At 41.0% G+C, this 26296-nt stretch overlaps 1 protein-coding gene across 1 annotated transcript in view; it reads left to right on the top strand.

The window, feature by feature from the left end:
- KCNC1 (potassium voltage-gated channel subfamily C member 1) overlaps positions 1-26296 on the top strand; it is a 399273-nt gene that overhangs the window by 321334 nt on the left and 51643 nt on the right. The window contains exon 2 of the mRNA XM_078681064.1: positions 5659-6592. Coding sequence (XP_078537190.1) covers positions 5659-6592 — 934 coding nt within the window. The remainder of the gene's footprint in view (positions 1-5658; positions 6593-26296) is intronic.

Below are 26296 nucleotides of genomic sequence, written 5' to 3' on the forward strand. Positions count from 1 at the left end.
GCGCTCATTTCCGTCATCACAGGGACTATGGTGCGACCTCTCACAACTCCCATTCAGTTCTCTGGTGCCGGGCACACAGTGTGGACATTTAAAGCTGTTTCTGTACTCTTGCGCTCTCCTCTCCCCTTCACTGAGTATTGGGCGCGCCACCCCTTCACTCCCGGGGCCCCCGTTTTCCAGGTCTGTTCTACCTCCACTCCGGGCCCAATGGGTGACTCCCCTACTCCCTCTACAGTCCCACTCCGGGCTGCTCTCCCCAGCCCCGCAGTGAGTCCGAGCTCGGCTGTCCTGACTTTCCCTTTCAGCTTCCGCAGCATTGATGCTCTTTTGAGCCTTCACTGCCTCATCCCACTGCTTCATGTACTCATTTAGCTCTTGAAAGGATTTTCGTCCAGATCCCCTCAGATCCATTGGCCATCTAGGGCCCCCAGGATCTCCTCCTGGGTCCCCTGCTGTGTGCATCGGGGTGCTCCACTCTCTGGGTATCGGCATCTGACTTGGGGAATTAGTGGTATCGTTCCTCCTTGCCTTCTCTGCTCTTTCTCTGTCTTTCCGTACCCGTTCTTCCCCTCTTGCTCTCTCTTGGTCATATATCGATATTATAGGACCTATGGTAACAGGTACCTGTAGTGCATCTGGTAATGGGTAGGATGTGGCACTTTCCGTTTCCGGCGCTCTTTGTACCACAAACCTCCCGACTACCTGTTGCACCTGACTAGGCTGGGACAGCTCTTTCTTTGGCTCAGGATCCCACTCTGAACTGGGAAGCGGTCTATGCTCTCCTGCATTGCCCCCCTTTTCTCCTTCAGTATTCTCGACCTCTCCCCCTGCTCTATTATACGGGGGTGGCCTGTCTGTCAATAATCTGTTTATCAGGCTGTCCTCTGTTTCGCTCTCATCATCTTCTTCTATGGGGCTTTTATTTACGGGCACCTCTAACACTGGGTACAGTTTATTTATTTCCAGGTTATGCACTCTCCATCTTTTAGCATCCGCATCCCACCTGGCATCCTGCACTGCCCTTACCGATCGTTTCACCCTTTCCTGTCGTCTGTTCATATTCTTTTCATGCGCTGCCCTAAGCCATGCATCAAGAGCTTCAAACTGGGTTGGTCTAGGCAAGGGTCTCATTGAGGTCATGACTGATTTTAATCGATGTAACACCTCTAATCTGAACGTCCCGTACTTCGGGAACGTCAGTTCCTCATTTCCTTCAGTAATCTTACTCCACTCTGAAATCCAAAGGATCGTATGCAACCCAACATTTACTGCCATGTAACGAGCTGGCGTACCCTCCGGCGGGGCTTCTTCCCCTTCATACGATCCCCGCTTCTCTTTTTTAAACACCGCTTTCAGCCATTTAAAACACTTCATAATTATGCGCAAAATATCCAGCCTCGCTACTCTGTTTACTTCCTGATGACAATCCACCAATCCTGTCGCGGCTTTGCTAGCTTGGCCTATCGCAGCGCGGTCTTTTTCCGGTCAGCCAATCACGTCGCGACCCTGTTCTGACGTCTTCGCTAGCTGGCCTATCACAGCGCGGTCTTTCTCCGGTCGGCCAATCACTGCGCGACACCACCTGACGTCACTTTTCTCCGCTTCGCAGCAGCACCCCTCCTTTCTCAACTCGTCTCCCGGTTATGCATGCGTCCCATTCATACACCGAAAAATGACTACTTCCGACCAAGCGGTCACTTCTCTCGACTGTACGTCCACAGTCTATCTGTAATTGTCAACACAACTGACGAGATGTCTATCGTCTCTCTGATAGGTTGCTTACACACACAGTAACTTCCGACCAGCGTCCGTTACTCACGCACTCACTCTTACGTTCCCCCTATCTCGGTCTCTCGGGTGATCAATGGTACCTCATGACCCCCTTCACACTAGTTGACAATTACTCTGGGTGTCCGATACACCCGAACCACTTAAGCTCTCCTTGAACTTAAGATTTCCACCGGTTGCGCGCGCTCACAACCTGTTCCACAGTCACTCTACAGACATTCAACTCCGCCAAACATTACAACATAGATACAATACAAAACACCGCAATCTAACACGCATAACCCTTTATACTCACTCTCGACCGATACTGCTGCTTTTTCTGTCTCACGTCATCGGATCTTCTTCAGCGGGCTGTTCTTCCGATCATCGATCTCTAGGGGCCTTGGGGTAAGCTAACCTGGCCTAGGTCACCGTCCTCAAGAAGGCAACCATCCTCTATAGCTACCAACTGAAAGGGCGAGATTTTGATCGATACCTTATATCTATTGATCCAAACCTCGATCTGGTCGACTGAACCTTTATTGCCTGTCTGTGAGGAAAGAAAGTGCACCTATTTCCAAGCTAGTTCACCCAAGAAAGGACTCTACTCCCAAAGATCACAAACAACTTCTAGCTTTCAAAAGTTTATTGTAAAGAAATGATAAGCTGCAAATACAAGCATCTCAGAATGAGATTCACGAGATACACAGGTCCAATTACATACATGTGCTCTCGAAAAGCCCTCAGACGAGCAACAGAAATCACTAACACAAGTTCTAAGAACAATAAAGCTATCAGCATTGATGCATATCTCTCCTTCATTTAGGTTGGAGGAAAAGCACAGGTTAGGCTGTCCCTACCCTGCTCTAGATGGTATCCCTACTTAACCAAATCCCAACCTAACAAAGGTGTCAGCAGTGAATGACCCCCAAGGGAAGTCACTCACTCTAAGTCTCTTGGTGAAAACCTATAGTTCTCCAGTCATGACCCCTCTCTGCCTACCCATCCGCTCTCTAAAGGGTCCTCAGGTCTCTGCTCTAACTCCACCCAGGGGTGCTGTCCCTAATACAAAACAGTCAACAACATTTGAGACGCCCCTTGCGGAACGCCCCTCACGTGGTGCAACTTCTGGCTTTTTCCATGATGCTTTGTCTTGGGCCTCATACGTTATAGTTGACCTTGCTTCTCAGACTCTTCTCCGGCCCGCTGATACCCCTCAAACATTCCAGAACCCTCCTCCATGTCTGGGCCGTCTACTGAACAGGCCTCTATTCATTCATTTATAATTGGATCCCCCCTCTTCCTTTGCAGACAGATATCTGTAGCCAAGAACCCAACTCTCATATACTTCTAAAAGAAAAAGGCTTGCAACATTTCTCAGCCCAGACATGTACGTGTAAATCAATGCTAAAACATTTCAGGCCTATAATAATTCTCATTAGGATTATAGCATTCAACTTCTTCATTTAATTAAAGCATGTTAATACTCTTATTCTATTATTAAGTAAACATTTCTATAAATCATGGCCTATTTAATGCAATGACCAAAACATTAATACTATCTGTGTCATGAAAAGAACCACCTTCCCTTTCCCTCCAGCTCTGGCCCTGAGGCCTACCACGTTCTGCGTTTAACCGCATACCATCTTATGTTTTAACAGCTACACGACATGGATTCAAAAATAAACACATCTACTAAAATCTTATAATGTCACACACTTCTGTATTAGTTCCACTTCTACTTAAATCTCTACATTAGCTATACATTCAGAATATAATTGCAGATACTATTAGCACTCATGGCATTTCTCCTCATGATTTGTGCTTACTACAGGTAAATGTGATGTACTCATACATTTAAGTCAGTTTGCGCTCTCTCAGAGGTCAGCATGGGTTTAGAAGTGATCAATACTCTTAAAATACATAATAAGGCATACCTTACTAAGTGATGTGGTGGTAGGCCGCTGTTGTGGAGGCGATGTAGAGGAGATGCACCAAGACGTGAATAAAATACGGGTGCACAGGCAAACATAAACATTACAAGGGACAGGACAGAGACCTAGAAGAGGGGGAAAAGTAGGGAAGGAAAAGAAAACAATGTAAATTTAGACGAGAGAAACGGAAGGAAGCGAGGAAGAGCAGACAGAGGGCGTAAGGAAGAGAACCACGTTCAAGGAAAGTGTAAAAGAGAGAGAGGAACAGAAATACACACACGAGAGGGTTAGGTGGGCTGAGAAGAAGTTAAAATGAGAAGCAGAGACATGAAGAGCGGGAGTAAGAAAAGTTCACATTTCCTCCTTAAATTACTATACTCTGGATTGGGCCAGTGTATCCCAAATGCTCTGCCCATTTCCAGCCTCAGTGCTATACTGAATACCCAAGGAGAGAGACGTTTTTTAAGACAGGGGCAAAGTGAGCAGTCACCCAGCCCCCCCTCCCCCCTGTCCCCCTACCCTCTGCCCCCCCACCCCACCCCTTCTCAGAGGCCCCGGTGAGGTAAATATTCTCTCGAACTATCCCACGTCTGTATTTTTCCATATCTCATCCTCTCTGCCTTCCTTTACCTTTGAGTTTGTCTCTCTTTGCTCGGTGGCATTTCAAGGATTTTGGGGGGTCCTGGAAAGATGAATGTGTCCTTGTGGAAGGTAACTGGTGCTCATGTAAAGCGCTCCAATACCTTCGGGTCGAGTTCGCGCTAGATACAACTGCAACAAAAAAAAGACATATTTAAACTGTTTTTGTCTGAGTGGTTTTCTAAAAATGTGCTTGGCATCACGTGGGCTTCAATTAGAAGAAAATGGGTAATATAATTAAAAGTTATTGTGAACGGGGGGCCCCAAAATATGTCTTTACCGTCACCGTGGCCCTAAAAATCCTTAAAACGACAATGCCCTAGAAGTCTAATACACGAAAGCTCTGCATGTGACATTGTTTTGGTAAAGGCCGTGTATGGGAGCACGTGCTCAGCAACGCCCCCTTTTTAGTACAGGAGATCGATTGCTCTGTCCATGATAGTAATATATGTATGTGGGGCGTGTTATTGATGGAGCTGAACCTATGAAATGGGGAAAAGTGCCACGCCAAGGAATGTAGAAAGCAGACATGCAAAATGTAACTTGTGCTTGATCGGCTATTGTGCACTGCCGTTGTGTGTCACCTAGCAAAGTGTGAATGATAGACAACGAGGAGGTCGAACTTTGGCAGCAACCCTCTGGACGGGTAAGGCCCTAGGACATTGGAGGTTATGGACTGCTGGGGCTCTGAGTAGCTAAAAGTTGCTATTAGTGTGTCATCCCCACTGCAGGCCTAACAATGGCTGCTCCATATGTGACAGCGCCCCTGACCAGACAAGTCTGCAAGGGCAGCACTAACAATAATTGCCAGGGTGTGGTTGGGTCATTACATAACATATGCATCAAAGGCATAAGCATGCACACTATTTTTGGCAATAACGTCTAATTATGTACATCGCTCGCTGATGATAAAGGATTACTGTCTCTTTGCTAGACCGTGTTCAATTCTTTTGTTTGATCTCTCACTTCCGTCACTGGGGGGAGATTCAGGAAACCAACATGTTTTATGCACACACCTACTTAACAGTATACCTCCTGATTTAAGAACACAGAGAAGCTGCAGATCTGAGAAGGTTTGCGTGTTTTGGGTTAAAAGTGTCCAAAAGAACACACTTGTGGAAGTTTCTTCAAGAATGCTTCCTGTGTGAGTCACAGAGAAATGTCATAGACTCTGATTGAAATTGTAAAAGGATTACTAGTTCTGTGTAGTAGAAAATGTGCAGGAAACTTATTGAATTACAAGTGTAAAACTTTTTGTGAAGACGAAACATATTGTGCAAAATGGCTGACATCCTTTTTCTTGTCTTTTCCTTTGCAGTACATTGCGTTTGCATCCCTCTTCTTCATTTTGGTCTCCATCACCACCTTTTGCCTTGAGACCCACGAGAGATTTAATCCCATTGTGAACAAAACTGAAATCGAAACCTTTGGGAATGAGACCCAGGAGCGCTTCTACCAGGAGTCCGAGACTGATGTTTTCTTGACCTACATTGAAGGAGTCTGCGTTGTGTGGTTCACGTTTGAGTTCCTGATGAGGATCACCTTTTGCCCAAATAAGGTGGAATTTGTGAAAAACTCCTTGAACATCATTGACTTTGTGGCTATCCTGCCTTTCTATCTGGAGGTTGGACTCAGCGGCCTGTCTTCCAAAGCTGCTAAGGATGTCTTGGGCTTCCTTCGAGTTGTTCGATTTGTGAGGATCTTGCGAATTTTCAAGCTGACCCGGCACTTTGTAGGCCTGCGGGTTCTAGGACACACGCTCCGTGCCAGCACAAATGAATTCCTGCTGCTCATCATTTTCTTGGCTTTGGGAGTCTTAATCTTTGCCACAATGATCTACTATGCTGAAAGAATAGGTGCTAATCCCAATGATCCGAGTGCCAGTCAACACACACACTTCAAAAATATACCCATCGGCTTTTGGTGGGCTGTGGTCACCATGACTACCCTTGGCTATGGAGATATGTATCCTCAGACGTGGTCCGGCATGCTGGTAGGGGCGCTCTGTGCTCTTGCGGGCGTGTTGACCATTGCCATGCCTGTGCCCGTCATTGTGAACAATTTTGGAATGTATTACTCCTTAGCAATGGCTAAACAGAAACTACCAAAGAAAAAAAAGAAACATATTCCAAGGCCACCCCAACTGGGATCCCCCAATTATTGTAAATCTGTCATAAACTCTCCACACCACAGTACTCAGAGCGACACATGTCCACTCGCACAAGAAGGAATGTTAGAAATAAACAGAGCAGGTAGGAAACCTCTTAGAGGAATGTCCATCTGAATTTTAACCTCATTCCCTTTTTAGATATTAATGATTCAGCCAGACTGTTTCTTTAGAGCAATGGGTAGCGTTTTTATCCATTTATAGTCAAACACACATCGAGAATGTGTGATGCTGCAGTTAAGGTTTCAGGCGTAAGTGGCATGAAGTGGCGGAGGTGAACCAGTAGGACCAGTAGAATTAAAGAGGAAAGTCCTGCTCTTAGGAACTTTTTCTTTTTTCCTATGGTTAGAAGGACAAAGCTGCAAAAGGTCATGGAGCTCCATTACCTCTGTGCCAAATTTGTGAAATCCTACAGTCTGCTCCTTGACCTTAACGTGTTGCTAGTGCCTCGGAGACAAGTGTGGTTCGTAGCAATAGAAATCTGTGGTAGAGTCTCCTAAGATCATCAAACGAACAATAGTAGGATATAGAGATTTCTCACAGGGTCCATTTTTGAAGGTTTGATAGTAACTACTCACCTGTTTTGTATAAAAGTAGATATGAACTAACAACTAAAGACTTTTTCAAGCAGATAGTCTATTTGGACAACTACACTGACATTCATTGAGCAGATAGCTACTGCTGTGCAAGCAGAAACCTCACCAGAAGCTCCATCACAACATTACACACTCAGCAAGTGCTAACTCCCACATACACTTACCACAGGAACATTACCCAAGAGTTGGCAAATCAACTCATGAGAAATGAATAACTTATAAAGTGTGGTTTGTTTATTGTTATAGTTTGGAACACTCTAAAACATTTTAAATATATTACAATTTATGCAGGTATGGAATGAGGAAAATCACCTCTTTTAGATTTTATAACATGAGAGTGACCTCACAATAATGACTTTTTGATTTATGTTTTAGTCGGCCACGAAACGACAATTGCAGGGAATGCTTTTTCATTTTACTGTTTCACAGCAGCAATATGAGGAAAGACCGTGTAAAAAGATTAAGGCAAAATATTACAAGAACAATCACATTTACAATGAAAATATTACAATCCCTAGGCAATGTGACTAGATAGGAAATGTCTCAGTTTTATGGGAGAACTTGAGTAATGGGGCTCTAATCGTAGATTTTGTCACCCCACAATCTACCTCTACCCATGTATGTTATCTGTTTCATCTGGTAAAATAGGGTGTGAAAGGAAAGAAGCAATTAATATTGACCTACAATATACTAGTCTGGAAATGTACAACCATTTGCTGTATTATAGAAAAGGTTTGCACAAAATGTTTACTCGATTTACCAAGGGAATATACTCGTACATGGTCAGGGACGGCAGCAGAGGGATTAGATTTTCATTCACTGGCTACACGTTCCAAACTTATCTATATCAAAAACATTGTAAATTGGCTAATAGTTTAATATCATATCACTGTATTGAAACAGGCTGCTGACTGCTCAACTTCTGTGAGGGAAATTAGCAGGGTCTGTGCTTAAATTGAGGCGGTGGTTTCCAGTGATCGGTTCCAGCACTTAATTGTCAACACCAGCACATATTACAGTCTGCCACATGGTGACACTGTTTGTCTGAGTTAGAGATGAGCACAACAACAGATGTTTATTATTACAATTTGCATAAAAAATGACTAAAACCGGCAGCTCAAGCCATTCCTATAGTTTTGGGGGCCAGAATAGTCTAGATTGCGAAGGTTAATAGTTGTGGTGGTACTGTCATTTGCAACAAAGTAGGGGGAAATGGGTGGCGCAAGCCAATGGCTTAGCAAAACTTGAGGAGGCCCCTGCAAAGTACATGGAGCGGGATCCCCACACTCCGTACACAGTCAAGAGCTCTCAGTCCAGGGTCCGACTCCCCGTGCACAGTGCAGAGTGGGGCTCCCTGGAGCTCTGGGGCCCCCCATACTCTGGGGGCTATTGCTACTCCACTGATGCAAGCAACAGTGACCTCCTGTGAGGGCACTGGCACTTAAATTTAATTGACAGATTAAGCACTGACAGGGCTACGGCCTTCATGTGAATACTTAAGGATTTAGGGAAAGCTGGACTGAGAGAAAATCCCTCTTCTTCCCTTTATAATACTAGGAGGAAGTTCCTCAGCAGCACAGAAAAGCTTCTATCCTTTCCTTCATCAACAAGAAAATATTTCTGCTCTATAAAAAGCGTTCTTGACAATCTCTTATGGGTTTCTAATGGTTGCTGGAAATGTCACTGTTACCATGGGGAGAAGGCACTGTAATGGAGGTGTGGCATCTCAGTAGAGGACTGATGGGCCTCTACTGATGCTCGGCTATGCCTCTGGATGAAGGCAATGCCCTCAAACATGTCCTTGACTCGCCCTCCATCTCCACTTTGCCCGTACTATTACACACAGATTGAGTGGAAGAGCTAGACGCTTATCCTACCAGCCTGTAACTACTGTAAGCATTTCACCCTGAGGCATGACACCTGGAAGGAGCTGATTCAATATAGAAATGTTGGTTGAGGGCGAAGACCATCCTAACTAGGAATTAGCCTGAGATACATTCGAGCCCTCAGCTTCCCTTGGAACACTCAAGTAACTGCCAGAGGTGATTAGATACTGGGAGGGCACATTCCCTCAGATAATATTTCTAATGGGCACTTTCATTAAAATTAACAGTGAGATAGCTCTATCAACAAAAGATAACAGAATGCGAGATAGAAGAAGTAAAAGGGGGTGATAGTGGTGACATATCCATGTGCTAATGGCGGTATTGTCTGTGGAGCTAGTCAATAACAACAACTTATGGTCATTTATTGACAGTGTGGGCCCATATCATGTAAGGACCAATAACCACAGGCACTGAGCAAATAACGTTAGATTGTCCCCTATGGGTGACATATTTTATATTTTATGTTTATAATATCAGGCAGTCTAAGCTGCATGGGGAAATAAGTTAACTACTTACTTTCACCTAGCCAGACTTCACTAAACCTCATGTGTGTTTAAAGTGTCAATCATAAACATTGCTTTATTTCAATGTTAGTAGCAAACGCTGAAGAAAACGAAACGAAAGGATAGCCTTGTGGAAAAAGACAATTCTGTTACCTTACCCTCAATTAACGTTTTTTAATGATTTTTTGGAAGCATCAGTGATGTTACGCACAAAGTTAATTAAAGTACTTTTTAGGAAATGCTTATGACACTGTGGATAGTTCCATATTTAAAGATAAACTAAAACGAGTGCACTTGATTCAAGTCTTAAACTACAGAGTGCTGTGGAAGTATTATCTAAAATTACAAAGTACGTAAAAACAGTATCTGTGAAAAAAGATTAAAATAACTGCTTTCAGAATTACTAGGTCTCTGATTCAGGAAAACATCCTCAGCCAATTGTGTCCAGCACATATATCTTCCACATATATTTCACTGCGAAGAATTGATAAATCGTAAACTAGAAGGATCCGTTGCCAGTCTTACTCTATATGATTGCATTATTATAGAAATGTTCCAGTGTACAGTTTCCCAAGAAGTCCCAGAGTTAAGAAATGGTCTATGTTAGTTACCAGAACAAAAGCAAAGAGATTTCTATTAATGGTTCAGCGGGGGAATTAATGTCTGTCACAGTAATGATGTACTTTATTCTGTCACCCTGGTGGATATTTATTCACCAAATTTTGAGTTGTCTGCTGGCCCTGTGGATAACTTTGTACACTGGCAGGAACCACCGTCACAGTAGTTCCTGCATATGTATGAAAAGTTTGACGGATAGTACAGTTAACCATGACAGCCGGGCATCAAACTTTTCAAAATCTTTTTGTTTTAAAAACTAATCTCTCACCTTCATATAACAAAAACTGATGACCCTCACACCCTGAGAATCTTCTCCCAAGGTGTGAGGGTCATTATTCTTTTTTACTATTCCATCCTGCCAGGATTTTTCTGGTGGTGACAGACAGGGGAAAGGCCTTTACAGTACCCACTCTATAAGGCTGATGATGAAAAGTTCTTCTTCCGATAGCCCATACTCCGTAGGAATGTTGTAGGAAATATTCCATTGACAGAGCCAATGGGGGTTCTGTCGAAGGAATACTGATGGTCCACCCAAATCTAAAGCAGGTGCACAGACTGTCAGTTTGGTGGACAGGATATTCAGTCATGTTGGCGATGGAGTGCTCTGTCTGCAAAACTCTAAATCAGCACCTAGGGGTTCTCTAGGATTGTTTTTCTCTCCTTGTCTTCGTCCCCTCCATGAAGAGTTCTCACATTCTTTGTTCGCTTAAATTTTCACAAAGTACAGGCTAGCATGGAATATGTGAAATTAATTCCAAAATTGGTAGAAAACCTGCCTCTTATTTTGATATTGCTGTGGTTCCATTCATATGTATTGAACTGTTATATATAAGAAAGACTACATTTAGAATTAAAGTCACTATATGCTTTTAAGGAGCAAAGGTGATCTGAACCCTCATTCTAATATTACCAATGGATCCTTTATTTGTAATGCTAAGGCACTGCACATAAATATTTGTATTTTAAAACATTGCACCATATGACAGATTATGTTTAGCAATTCTGGATGTACTTTTCTGTTTCCTCATGGAGCTGCACTCGGCACGAACCACTAAAATTAACACTTATCATACACCAGGAATGTGTGTTAGCATTCTTTCAAAGTTGGAACAGCATTGGAATACATAAAAAAAAAATGCAGGAAACTATCATTTGCATATAGTAAACTGAAGATAACAGTGGCAAACGTAAAGTCATGTTGATCCAGTGAAAGTTACACACACGGACACCCAGAGAAAACTTTAAAAAGCAACATTGGGTAAGATAAGTTGGAACTATATTTAAAAAAATGGCAGTCTATTAACCTTATGAATATTACTCTCTGAACAATAATTAAAACCAATAGCATATTTCACTAAGTTACAATCATAACCAGAGATTCAGTTAAAGTGATCACATCCAGTTGTAATAAATCATTATACATTCAGGGCCCGATTGACAAAGGTAAACTTGGACGTTTAGTCTAAACTTAGACCAAATGTCTAAGTTTACAACTTTGGGAATTCATTAGGAGCATTTATGAGTACTATGTTTATGTCCACACTCGGGCCGGAGATCCGGCCTGAGTGCAGACTTAAAGATAGTACTCGTAAATGCCCTTTGTGAATTCCCAAAGTCGTAAACCTAACTGTTTGGTCTTAGAACACACGTCTAATCTTACCTTTGTGAATCGGGCCACTGAACTTGCTTAAACAAATTAGTTGTAGGTAAAAAGTAGGTGTTTGATTGTAAGGGTAAATATCTTAAGAAAGAAGGAATACAGATTTGCTGAAGAAATCCATAAATATAACTGATGATGAACTAGCCAATCATAGGCCTAAACCAAGGAGAAAAGAAAAGCTGGTAGCAATTTGAGTGCCTGGTTATGATTGTAGATGAGTTGCATGAAGGATGAGGGCACCTGTAACTGTAGGGATATTGGTCAGAAAGTCAAATAATGATAAGTGCTACTTACAAAATGTCTAACGAAAGGATTACACCAGGAGAAACCTCCCACTGGATGTATGATTCACTTGAAAAGTAGGTAACATGAGCACCTGTATATTGAAAGCACACAAAGCCCTCTGAACTGTAGGCTCTTGTTTGCTTGCAGCCATATTTAAGCAATGTAGTGCTATATGTTGAACTCTTTACCAGTAAAAAGAGAGACCAAAATCATTTGCCACCTCTGATTCAATGAAAAGGAAAGTTAAGGGCATGTGTGGGAATTCAACTATTTGTCTCAAGATACAGAGACTCCTACTGCAGCTTGTTGCACCAGTGCTATTAGATAAGCTTGCATTCCCTGAATCGCCTATGTTCCAACGTACTTGGTAGTTGTTTGATAATGGTTTTACAAATCTGCCCAGGGCTGTATTTTGCAAACAGTAACAGCCCATGTATGATACCTTCAGGCTGCATCTTTCAGCAACTCTCAGAGATGGATGCCCCAGGAGTAGTTATCATTCATCTCCACAGACACTTCTGTGCAAGTAGCCACAAAGATAGACACAATCGCTAACATAGCCACTGTTCTTGTTTATGAGACCATGACCTGGAAACTCTCACCTTATGCATTTGGAGTAGCTGTATTAGGATCTGCAGCTATCTTCCTGAATTACTATGGGCTGCTGAACAATTATATATTTTACACCTACAGAGATGCAATGTGTTACAAATGGTGTTCTAGTTGGCAGTGGCTTGCACCCTGTCTATGTAGGGGCCCTTATTCTAGTCAGGGTAAGGTTGCACACCCAAGATAATCCCTGCTCACCCCCTTTGGTAGCAAGCAGAAAAGCAGTCGACTTATATCACGGCAATGTGTAAAGCATGTGTACATAAACGCACAGTAACACAGTGAAAACACTACAAAAGGACACCACACCAGTTTAGAAAAATAACCAATATTTATCTGAGTAAAACAATACCAAGACGACAAAAATCCAACATACACAAGTGAAGATATCACTTTAAAAAGGTTCAAAACAGTTACGCCCATAGAAAACTATGGATGCGTCACTTTTATCACAAAGTACATGGGATTTTCTCCTCTTCTTTGCAGTAAAGCCACCTCCAAGGGCCCAGAACAGTGACTGGCACCACTTGAAAGATAATAACTTCCAACAGAGGAGTTCAGGGGGCTGCAGGTGAAGTGTTTGATGGCCCTGAGACTGCTTAACAGGAGGCAAGCACACACAGCCCTTGGAGAACCTTGGCAAGCAGGATACAGAAAGCAAAGTCCAGTACTTTCCCTGCCGCAGACAGAAGCAGCAAGCAGTAGGCCCGCACCACACAACAACAAGCAGAGTGATAGTTCGCTTGCTACAGCTTCTCCAGCTCTTCTTCTTGGCATAATCTCCTCTTAGTCCCAAAGTGTTCTAAAAATGTGGGGTCACAGCTTCAGTATGTATACCAGTTTATGGCTTTAAAGTAGGCAAACTTCTTAGGATAGTCTTTGTAGTGCACAGATCCTACCTTGCCCTGACCTGTGACCAGACACACTACAGGGGTTTGAGACAGTTTTGTGTCAGGCCAGGCTCAGCCCTATTCAGGTGTCAGTGACAACTCCTCCCACCACTCTAGCTCAGGAAGGCCCATCAGCCTGGTGATGGGCCACCAGGATATGCAGGGCACACCTGAGCTTCCTTTGTGTGACTGTCTAGAGCGAATGCACAAACAGCCCTACTATCAGTCTAAACCAGATGTGGATTCTACAGGCAGGCAGAGACACATAATGGTAAAGCAAGAAAATGCCTGCCTTCTAAAAGTGGCATTTTCAAACACACAATTTAAAAAAACAACTTCACAGAAAGATGTATTTTTAAATTATGAGTTGAGGGAATCCAAACTCCAAATCTCCATCTCTTCCCAAATGGAAGTTACACTCGTAAGTGGTCACAAGTCAGCTCCATTGATAAGCTATGGGAGAGATAGTCCTTGCAATAGTGAAAAACAAAATTATTATTATGTTACTATTAGGACATATAAAATCCACAGGTACATGTCCTACCTTTTAAATACACTGCACCCTGCCCATGCGGCTACCAAGTCAACGCGGAACTTTCGACATACCTGGAATCCCACAACTTCCTCCATCCCTCCCAAACTGACTTTTGCCCGCATCAATTAACAGAAACTGCGCTGTTGGCAGTTGTAGAAGAATCTAAAAAGGTTCTTGACGCTGGAGGTTCAACAGCGATTATCCTCCTTGACCTCAGCGCTGCCTTTGACACGGTCAACCACCAAATTCTCATCCATTGACTCAGAAGTTTAGGGGTGACCTGAGTAGCCCTAACATGGCTGCAATCAGTTTTGGAAGAGACGTCCTTCTAGGTGTTTGAGTGTGATGCCACCTCAAAACCTTTGCTCCTCCATTGCGGAGTCCCTAAGGGGTTGTCCCATAGTCCATCCCTTTTTTAATGTTTATATGACTCCGCTTGCAGAGATCATGCTCCCATTTGGGGTTCATATAGTGACTTATGCTGACGACACCCAACTGGTCGTAGCTCTAAACCACTCTGATAATGCCTCTATTGGCCTCTGTCCCTGTCTAGAAGAGGTAGTTAAATGGATAACTCAATTTTTTTTAAAACTAAATGGGGAGAAGCCCGAGTTGATGCTCCTTGTGTAATCCATCCCTCTTCAAGGCAGATGTTATATGGCCAGCTTGCATGGGCCCTGTCCCGGTCCCTAAGACCCAGATGAAGAGTCTGGGTATCTGGCTGAATCAAGACCTCAGCTTTATGGTCCAAGCACGGAAGGTTGCAGCTTCCTGCTATGGCATCCTCAGGATGCGCCATAAAGTACTTCTACTCCTCCCCTTCCAGGCAAGAAAGCTTATGGTACAGGCACTAATTCTTTCCCGCCTGGACCACGGGAATGCCCTTGACCTCGGAGCTCTGACCTCAACATTCACGAAACTCCAAACGGTGCAGAACTGCTCTGCGAGGATTCTTGTGGGGATCTCGAACCGGAAATCTGTAAAGCCCTTCTTGAAGTCCCTTCACTGGCTCCCTGTTTGGGAGAGAGTCAACTGTAAGGCCATGTGAATTACCCACAAGATGTTAACAGGTAATGGCCCTGCCATCAACCACTCCATGGTCTAGCCTTATGCAGCGCATAGACGGCTGCGCTCAGACGATCTATGCCTGGCCGTTGCTCCCAGGATTAAAAGAGCCAGAAATGGCGGTCGCCTAGTCTCTTACAATGCCGCTAAGCTTGGGAATACACTCCCCCTGTGCCTACGTATGGAACCCAGCCATCTAGCCTTTCGAAATTACTGAAGACTTGGCTTTTCCCTTAAGTGTGCTGCAGTGTTCTTCTCTGTTATTGTCAAAGCGCTGGGATGCCCATGTGTAGCTACGCGCTTAACAAATGCTGTTTTCATTTCATTTCATGATGTCAAATATTAAGGTCAAACCGACTGCCAGTCAGAAGCCGCACATAATCCCTAACGGACAGCGTTTCTGCCATCAGGATTATGATGTCAGTTTCGGACAGCCTTCCCATGTCAGGCTCTCCGACATGGAAAGGGTGTTGGAGAGTGACTTTGGGGGACGCTAGCAGAGCCCCCCTTCTCCCCTGGCCTTATAGGTGCCACCCTTCTCATCATGAGGTGCCTGCCACATTGTGCAGGGATGTGCAAAAACTTCCATTTCACAATGGGAGCTTGTGCTGCGGGTGGTTTTGGACCGCTGCACAAGCTCCCATTGCAAAATGTAAGTTTGTGACCGCACCATGTGTGGTCGCATCCTAGTTGCAGTTTTGGAACCGCTGACTGGAGGTTAGTCGCTCCACATCCGCGGCGATGACATTGAATGAGCACATCAATGTTCTGGTAGCACCTCAAGTGGAATATTAACCATCATAAGAGGGGCGTTTTGTTTATGTTACCCAATAAACTCATACTAATTGTAAAATATTCAGTGTGGGTTGGGCAAAAAACTAGTAGGTTTCTCCCTTTGACATATTATTGTCATTAGTATATGGCTCTGTTTAATTTAATCTCCCCATATAATTATATTCCTTGTGAGTCCCTGCAACATAAAATATCCACGTTAAAAACCCCAATAAAATATTATTAATCAGAAAAACTATTGACTATAATGCACATGATGTAAGTCGAATACAAATTTGAATGGCATGTCTGTAAACCAAAGCAGGCCTATATATGTCATTTAAATTCCAATTTTACATTTTCACCATTGCAAATAAGTAAATAGGTAGACAATTTTCACAGCCTAGAGAACCAAATTTAACTCCGTGTCCCTAATAACTCTTATGACAAAACATTTTAGGCAGTATGCCTTTAATTGAAAATGCCCTCCTATAGTAGAATTTTGGGGTAAATACATTTTTCATTATATCAAATTCAGTTTGGTCATTATGCCTTTGTATGTTGAAATGCTTATAAAAGACCTTACCTGCAAAACATTTTTCCATGGGTAGGAGAAACTTACTCCTAACATTTCAGGACTATGTCAAACCTAGATCCGACTGAATAACGCTCATTAACTGTCAAAAACTTGTGAATTGGGCCCATTGTGGGCTAGATGTAGGCAAACTACATTAACAGATTCTAAAATACCGAATTTTACCGATTCGGTATTTAAGAATCGGTAAATGCTAGGTAGGTAATTACTCGGTAAGTATTACAGAATCGGTGCGATTCGGTATTTACCGCATCGGTAAATACCGATTCAGTAATTCTCATTCATTCCTATGGGCCTCTAGGTCCATAGGAATGAATGGGAATTACCGAATCAGTATTTACCGATTCGGTAAAAGGGGGGAAACATTCAAGGGTGGCAGGGTGTCACTTTGACACCCTGTTGCACCCCTGAATTATGCATGGGTGCACATGTGGCACACATACATGCCCTAAATTGCTTTTTTTAGGGTTTTCGTAATTTACTACCCACTTCTAGTTGGTGGTAAATAACAAATCCTTACAGGTGAAAAGCACTCACTTGAGTGCTTCCTACATTTCAATTTGGTAATTTACCGAATCGGTATTTAAGAATTTGGTAATTTACCGAATTCTTAAATACCGTTTCGGTCAATTACCGAATCTGAAATGTAGCCACCTACATCCCAAATGCCTAATACCAGTCGGTAACGGCCAAAATTCGGTTATTTCGGCCGTTACCGACCAGTATTCGAGTTCCTACATCAGGCCCTATATTCTTTCATGCGAAAGTTAGTCACTCATTCAACTCAATCTCAAACGTTTGAAATTTGAATGTTATGAATAGCCTAACATCATAATTCAATAACAAAACAGTTGGTAAATGTATTCTAAGAAATGTCTCTGGCCATTAAAGTTACATTAAAAAAGCTATCAAAATATCACAGATATCAAATAAAATGTAATCATAGATATATAGATATAAAAAAATAAAAACTAGGCCATTGCAAAGATCATATTAATAATGTAATATCAAATGTTTACATTTGATTCTGAAGACATACATACTATATTTCTGCAATATTCTATATTTCATAGAAATTTGATACTAACTAGCAAACACAATTTTCTCCTCCAAAATTACTTAAGAATTTCTAGAAGTGAAATAGAGTTGACACCTGCAATATATAGGGCCTCCAGAATGTAATATATCACGGTGCAGTTTGATAAAATGCTTGAAACATTTGACAAATAAATCAGAATGAGCATTGTTTGTAGGCAATATTATTAATCAAAACCCGTTTGAAAATATTTTTCTAGACCATGATGAACAGATTAGTGAGATAAAACAGAATCAGAAAATATTGTATATGGAACTGACACATTTCTGACATGTACTAAAAACCTATGAATATGGCCTAGACCTAATTAAAAACTAGTGTAGCGCGTTAGGTTTAGGGATCACAGTGGTATCTTCAAGATCTGGGACTTCAAAGTTGTGCCTAGGCAATCTCAATATTGTAGCTTCTGTGTGGAAAGTTGTGAACGTTGAAAGCTCTGGAGTGTTAGGGGTATGAAAACCCTGACATTCCTAGATAAATTAATCTATGGGACTACATGCATCAAAATTGTAAATTGCAAATACCTAATTGTGAATTCCTGAGAATCGCAATTATGTGATCGCAATTTACAATGTATGAAACTCAGGGAGTTTCAGATAGCAATTCCTAGGCATTTGCAAATTGCTCTACTTTATTAATATTAATGAGGTAGATCGCACTTTGCGACCCCCTAGGAATAGTAAAAATCACGGGATGGATAGGCTGCTGAGGTCAGCAGATCACCACGTCCGTGATTGCTTTCAAATAAAGCAATCTTTGTAAAGCAGCCCGATTTCCTTAAAGGAAAATGAGTTGCTTAACAAAAAGTAAAATGAAAAGTTTTATTTTTATTTTTTAAGAGTAGACAGTGGTCCGTGGTACCACTGCCTGCTCTTAAAAAATGCTGTAACAAACCATCACAAAGGGGAATGGGTCCCTTGGGGACCCCGTCTCATTTGCAAATGGGTAACCACCCACTAGGTGGTAAAATGTGAATGTTTTGCAACCTCATTTCGGTCACAAAACATTCCTACATATCGATCCGATTCGCTATTAAGAAGGGACGCCCTAAACACGTAACCGAATCACAAAATAGGGTTTGCTGCATCTGAAAAGCATTTTTTGCATTCGTCCCGTTTGCAAAGGCAAAAATGCTTGATGCATGTGCCCCTATATTATTATAGAACACTGATATCCACAGGAACCAAATGAAAGAAAAATATGTTTTTATCAACCCTTTTACATAGTTATACATCAATGAACTGCAGTGCCACAGTGTATCCAAATGTTACCCTACAGACTAGGACAACCAGTTTATTTACCAAATTCCCAAAGTGAATCATATACCCTTGATTCATGTCTATGTCCATATAATCTAAAAATATTAAATATTTTCCTGGTACCTTATCGGTGCTACTCTATCTAATGGGAAAAAAGTAGCATCTAGAAAAATGAGAAATGTAAGTTGCTATAGAGGCTAGTGGATTTTTAAAGTCATGGCGAAATGTTAGACCAGAGAGTTTTTGCTGAAAGTGTTAGAGGAAGAGAGAGAGTGAGACAGAGTCTGCTGTGAGAAATACAATCCACAGACTTGCGAGTAGGGAGATATGAAATGGTGTTCTTTCTTTGTATGAAGTATACAACATTGGACCTTTTAAAGAACTGTAGAGTTAATAAATCTCCTTCAGTTGGTTTTGTGGCATTTGGATGACCAGCCTCCTGCATATTGTTGGAATGTAAATGGTTTACCATTGCAATTTTTTCAGTTTTTATATAATTGTCTTGCATTTATAGACTGCTTTTGAGTAACATCTGTACATGATTTGATGTTTGGTAAGGCAACTACATGTGGCTTTTTGAATATCAGCCAGACTCAACAAGATTTGGTAGTCTATAAGGCCAACAAACCTATACTTCTCATTTATTGAATCTCATCAATCCCACAATACACAGGCAATGTTCTGCAGCAGCAAAATCTGAAAAATCTATAGAAACATTGACCAAAATGTCACAACAATCTCCAAAAACACAACCCAAACTAACTCTGATAAAGAAAAGGCCTGTAAATGGTTCTCACTCTTTGCTGTTAAACCATTACCCGATAGTTTCACTGTCAATGGCATTCTCAGAAACCTACTGCTCTGCTTTTAAGGAAAAGACATGATATCAACCAAAGTCCATAATCAATGCATTTTTATACTATTCTCGTGTATAACACACAGTCAGTCCTTAAAAAAAGAGCAATTATTTAGCCGTTTTACACTATTTCTCTTAAATCACACTAATACTCTCGTCATCATCAGAAACTCCAACCCCATTACACCTTGCTGTCATAGTATATACCACAAGATCCTACTTCATCAGGTTTCCAGAGTAGAAGTAGTCATGCACTCATTCATCTTCTGGTACATATTATTTTTCAAAATTAATTTTAAAGGGTCAAGGGAGGTACATTCTTGTTGGACACACCTGTAATGTTTCATATGAAATCCATCAATGTCTGTCTCTTAAAGACCATATTCTTTAGCCCCTAACTGTTTCCCACTGCCAGGCACATCCACTGCTAATAGTTAAACAGTGGAGGCATGCAACCTAACCCAGGCATCAGAAAAAAACTCAATGAAAGCCAGGGCCTAGGAGTATACCTGACTGTCATCAACTCAAGGATTGGCAATATGGTTTTGGAAAGTAAATAGCTCCAACCCACAAAAAGGATCTTAGTCTGGCACATATGTCCATTCACTTGCTTGAGTCAACTTACAGACCACCTTCAACACACTCTACTTCACTACAAATGCATCTATTATGGGCTAACTAAGAAATTAAGCAATACGGTTTACAATAGTGTGCCGGGGGAGTATGCACCATGTTCCATATTATACACCAAATGCCTTTTTCAGGTGAAAAGGCATGCATGGTCCTTGGTGTGTGTCTCCTGGAGTGAGAAAATTCCCCCGCCCACCATAGCAGTGATGTGCTATACTACTCACTAAGGGTTAGATCTTCGGGCACCACCAGGCCTGCTACACATCCCACTCAAAAAGCCCCACATATTTGAGATACAGTATTTTGGTTAACAGAACGGTTACATAAGTCATTAATGCAAATGTGTTTTTATAATAAATAGCAGAGTATAATTTTAAATAGTGGATAATTTCTCAGCATAAATAATTGTAATTTAATATAAAAAAGAAAGTGTTCTTAATAATTTTACTTTCTTCCAAAATATGGAGCACAATGTTATTGCATTTTCTTAAACAAACAATTATTCAATATTACTTTATCAAACTAGATGACAGCCTGTTAAGATGTAACAACTGCTTTGGAAAAGAAACTTGAGGCGAAACATTAAAAAAAATTGCTTCAAGCCTTTGAAAATACTGCAAACTAAAAATGTCTCAAAATGTATTTAGATTACAAATAATATTTTAGAGCATGTACCTCCAGTCAAACCTATTGCATCATAGGTAACTACCAAAAGATACATTAAATTCACCTGATCAAGTAAGGTGTAAATTTAATTTAAATACAGCTATTTAAATTGTCTAATTTTATTATTTAAACATTAAGACTTTTTAAAAGTCTGTGCTCTAATAAATATTGTCAATGCCTTGAAAAACCTGGCATTTGTGAAACTCATTACATATTAGCATATAGCACTAACCTCCTGTCCTTCAGAAAGACATTAAAAACCCTTCTCTATCAAGAAGCATTTCTGTCCACCTAACTTACTAGGATGTACTATCTGATAACTCTATACTATATAGCTGGCAAAGCGCGGAGATACCCTTACGGGATTGATTCCTGCGCTATAGAAGAAATTAAAATAAATAAATAAAATAAATTTGTATGTAAATTCCTTGGGCAGACTCGAATTATAGAAACATAAAAATATATATCCTTCTCCTTCCAGGTCAGCAAAGGAAAGAGCCAAGCTGGCACCTGTCCGCCTCACTTGATCATTTCTCCCCATGAGTGCTGCAAAGTAGTTAGATTGGCAGAGGGGTGATGCTTGGGGGCTAAACCGATAGATTGTCTCAGTGAGTCCCTCTGGAGTTGTGGCAGATGCCCTTAACCCATCCTCCCACAAGGGGTTCAAATACCGATTTTCATGGGGTTCAAATACCGATTTTCAAGGCTAACCTTGCCCATGGCTCCAAAGTGGACCACCAGAATGTTGACCTATTTTACAATAGTATTCTGCAGTTCACCTTCATCTGTGAAACGAGGATTCACAGCGATTCATGCAAGGGGTTAGGCCAAATTTCTATGGGAACATAGCAGTGCAGGATTCTAGCCAGGACCAATTTGGCAGCAGTAATGATGCAGACCCTCATCAGTGGATAACTGCTGCCCTAAAGAGAACCTCCCATCAACACAGAGGTTTGCATAATGGGCAGAAGCATCAGGTCCATAATGATGCCCAGATCATGTCTAAACGTGGATTACCACTGCAAGGCCATGACCAGATACATAAAGCACTTCACACCCACCACTTGGCTGCACAGTAGTTGCCAAACTCACAGGTAAGTAACAAAACTATTAACTGATTGATGTGTCACAAAGACTTAAGTCAATCAGTTACCATTTGCAGAGATACATTACTATTAGGGTTCATCTTGAAGGTTCAACTTTTCAAAACTTTACTCTGTAATATCCATATATTCACAGCGTATGTTTCTATGGAGTGGCTATTATTAATCTTATACTTAAAACGCCTACACTAATTGCACCCATTTTCCAAAATTCACAAATGAATGTCCTTTCTAATCACTTGCTGATGTGCTTATGAATCCACTTGGCCAAATTTGATCGGCAATCCATGTCTTTACGCTCTGATCCCGGAAAAACAGAAACATTATTTTATGCCTCTAAAAATCAACATGTATTTTAATGTCGGGTTACAAATTAATTCCCCACTTGTACACCCTTCAACAGTTTTACAATATATTGTGTGTATTTAATATTTTCCTAATAAGATCCATAACTGGTGTCAATTGTTACTGATTAATTAGGGTGTGAATAAATATGTGGAACCAAATTAAGTATAACTACATTTGAGGACAGATATAAAAAGAAAGCCTTCTGTATAGCCACTGCAGCCCAGACTATCCTGACTATACAAAATATAAGTTATCTATAAGCATTCCACTGGCTATTTATCACCTCTCCATTTGTCCATCCCACACTATGCAATAGTTTCAATTGTCTATTCTTTTACTGGCATTTTACCAAAGTTTGTTTCTTCCTGCATTTTCAGTAGAGATTTTTTGGTACCCATGTGCTAAAACTGGAGTAAATGTGACTTTGGATGTGAGATCGTAGTGATATTAGCAGAGGGCCTACAATTTCAAATGGGCGACATGAGAAATAGGCTACCATTCCTTCAATGGTAACTTCATGACAAATGGTGATACAGTGTGGCAAATAAAAGTGCATCCAAATAAAAATACAATATATTTAAAAACAAACATGAAAAGAATTCCCAAAAGAACACTGAACAGATCAGACTGAGCGCGATTGTATATAGATATCCGGGGCGTATCAGATGATATACTTATAAGAGGACCATAAACAGTACTGCTTGAACACATGACATGGTCTTATAATAATCCGTAGTAAAGACTTGAAATCAAGAACACGGAATTAAAACTGGTAAAGAAGAACGCTAAAAGCAAAGAGCAAACAACATGAACGCTAACCTGATAAAAACAGGAATATGCCTCCAACCCTGTATTGTTATTGATATGTGTTGTTTGTTCTTCTTATGGGTAAAAAAAATAATCATGGAAGCTCTATAGAATAAGAGGCTACATACTTATCGGTGCTAGAAAAAAATAGCATAGGTTGTTGTAAAATGGACTTCTAATTTGAGCTCACCATTTTTTTTTATCATGAACAATTAAAAGGCATTGACTCACTTATGCTAAAACCACAGAAATAACTATCCCGATACCTACAAAAAGAAGTTACATACACCAACTATGTTTAATAGCTAAAGTAGTGTGAAGGCAATAATAATTGGTGGGCTGGTTCATCCTTTAAGATTTAAGGAGATTTGATATTTCTCCTTGAAGGGGGAGGTAAAGGAACTCTATCAAAACAAAGAAATTGAATAAGACAGAGAGCAAGTTCTCAGGACAAGGGTGGCTTGCTGAAAGGGAACACAGGAAATAATTAAGGTTTAAATGAGGAATTTGGAAGGCCAAAGGGATGTGTTGGTTTGAATGAAGAAATGAGGCAAAACAAATAGAAAAGTGATGGGAAATGAGAAGGCATGGTAAAAGAAATAATAAACAAAAATCAATGGTGATTTTTCATTTTTATGTTAGTTGTTTTGCCACTATGTTTTTACTCTAATAAGGTGATTGCAATTCAGCTTTAACACTGTTAAAAAGGTTATATTCACATGGGTGCACTCTGTTGACATACGCATATTTGCTTTTTTCGCAAAGGCAACCCCTTCCGAATAAGTGTGTGAATAAAGGTTACATCGACTTGATTTTGTATGGAGAGTTTGGTACTGGCAGAGTAGCGAGAATAAGATAGCATCATGGAACTGCAGATGCTGATGGGAACCCATTGGTCATTGTTTCGTGAGTGCTGCTGTAGGGCATCACTCCACGGATGTACCAATCACTTTATCCAGGCTCTTTGTCAAGCCTGACCTTTACACCGCCTCACATGGAACACTATTAGTAAGCTCTTATACTATTTCATTGCCAAATACATTTGTCACCCTTCTCTAGAGGTTTTGAAGTTTGTCAAAGGATTTATTTATAGTGGTGACTAAACTGAACACAATGTACTAAAGGCGAGCTTTTCAGAACTTTAGCTTTACTACCTATTGACATATAGCCTTCTATTGCAGCGTATTTATCTTTCCTTCTACTCTTCTTCTTGCCCTTTTAGAGATGTTTTTTCCATTGTCACCTTCTCTCACCGTTTACTGTCTGATTTGTTTGTGCTCTTTCTACTATACCTCCTTACCATTTTGATATATTCTCCCCGTGTCATCTCTCCTTCAGTTCTTTCCGTCTCTTCTTACTTTTTCTGTGCAAATTTTGCCATTCCTTATTCACTTTTCCTTCCGTTCTCTATCACGTCCTCCTCTACCCCCTTCCTTTCCTGCTCTTTCTTAGTCTTTTCCTCCCTTTATTCACTTTTCTCTCCTTCTCACAGTCTAACTTTCTTTGTTTTTCTTTCTTTCATCCCAATACATGCCACTTCTTTATTTTGATCCCTTCCTCTACTTCGTATTTTGTCTGCCTTTCCATAAAAATAATTTCTCATTCCTACACTTCTCCCCTTTCTGTATGCCTCATTTACACTCATTCTCATTTTCTTCTGCTTTTATCATACAAATGTAATTATATTCTCTGCATGTGTATACTGCCCTACCTCATTCCTTCTCTTTGATCAGCCATTCCATGATTTTTCTCTTTCGCTGCCATTTTTAATACCTTTAACTTAATTTCTCCCTTCACTATCTGTTTCTTCTTCTGGCTTCTCAAATGTTCTTTTTTCTTTCTCCCTTTCTCTTTTTCTTACTCTTTGCCTTTGTTTAAGAACTTCCCCCATCTCTCCTTTCTTGCCTTTTTTTATCTTCCCCACTCCAGATGTTCCCCTTTTACCTTTCTTTCTCTGCTTTTTACATTGATTTGCCACCCTGTTTGTGATCCTCTTACTTTAACCTCTTTATATCTTCACTTCTTTTAATTCCTACTCTCTACCTCACTGCTCCTCTAACTTTGACCTCTTTATAGCTTCACTTCTTTCAATTCCTATTCTCTACCTCATATTTTCCAATTTGAATCTCAGTCTCTCCCTTTATCTTTCTCCCCGTTGATATTTTCTCCTGTTTTTCTCTCTTACTCCCCTCCTATTTGAAACCTCTCTCTACAGTTGTATGGTTCTTCCCTTCTCTCCATTTCACCCTCTTCTTCTTTCCTACCTCATGCCATTTCCCTCAGTCTCTGTCATCCTCTAATTTTGTTTCCTTTCCCTGATTTGTCTCCTCTACTATTCCTTTAAATGTGTTCCCATTTCAATCCTTCACATTTGCTACTCTATTAGTCTATACCAATAACCTTGCTTAAGCTTCTCCTTGTACCCTTCCTTCTCTCCATTCCGTCCTGCTCCACTGATCTGTGTATTTGTTTTCGTCTACATCTCTGCCCCTTTCATCTATTTCCTTCCATTCAGACCTTTACTGTTATCTCCCTTCTCATGTTTCTCAGCCCCATTTTCTCATTGGTTTCCTATGTCCCCATACTTGCTTCACCACTAGGCACTATAAAATAGATACATCTATTTTATGTATCAACCTTACTGTAACTGATTTTGAAGTATGCGCAATGTCTAAACTACGAGTAAGCTAAGTGCTCACCTGCTTCATGTGGGGAAAAAGTCTGGAAATTTGGCAAATCTCTCTTGGTAACTTTCAAGTAGTCTGAAGCAGGTTGATTTATCTCTGGGCTTTCTTTACAGTACAGCCAGCATCCCTTTTTCAGTATGACAATATCCTCTCCCAAATCAGCTTTTTCACTTTACTAGTTCACTCCTAGGTGTGGTATGAAATGCTTTAAGTCAACGTGAACCAAGTCATTTGCATCATTTCGAGTTCTCCAAAGATAGATCTCACTGATATGTTTTTCACAAAACCCTGATGATTCTTCTTCAAACGATTACTACATTTTAG

Source organism: Lissotriton helveticus, chromosome 3_1 (genome assembly GCF_964261635.1).
Source record: "Lissotriton helveticus chromosome 3_1, aLisHel1.1, whole genome shotgun sequence".
NCBI lineage: Eukaryota > Metazoa > Chordata > Amphibia > Caudata > Salamandridae > Lissotriton > Lissotriton helveticus.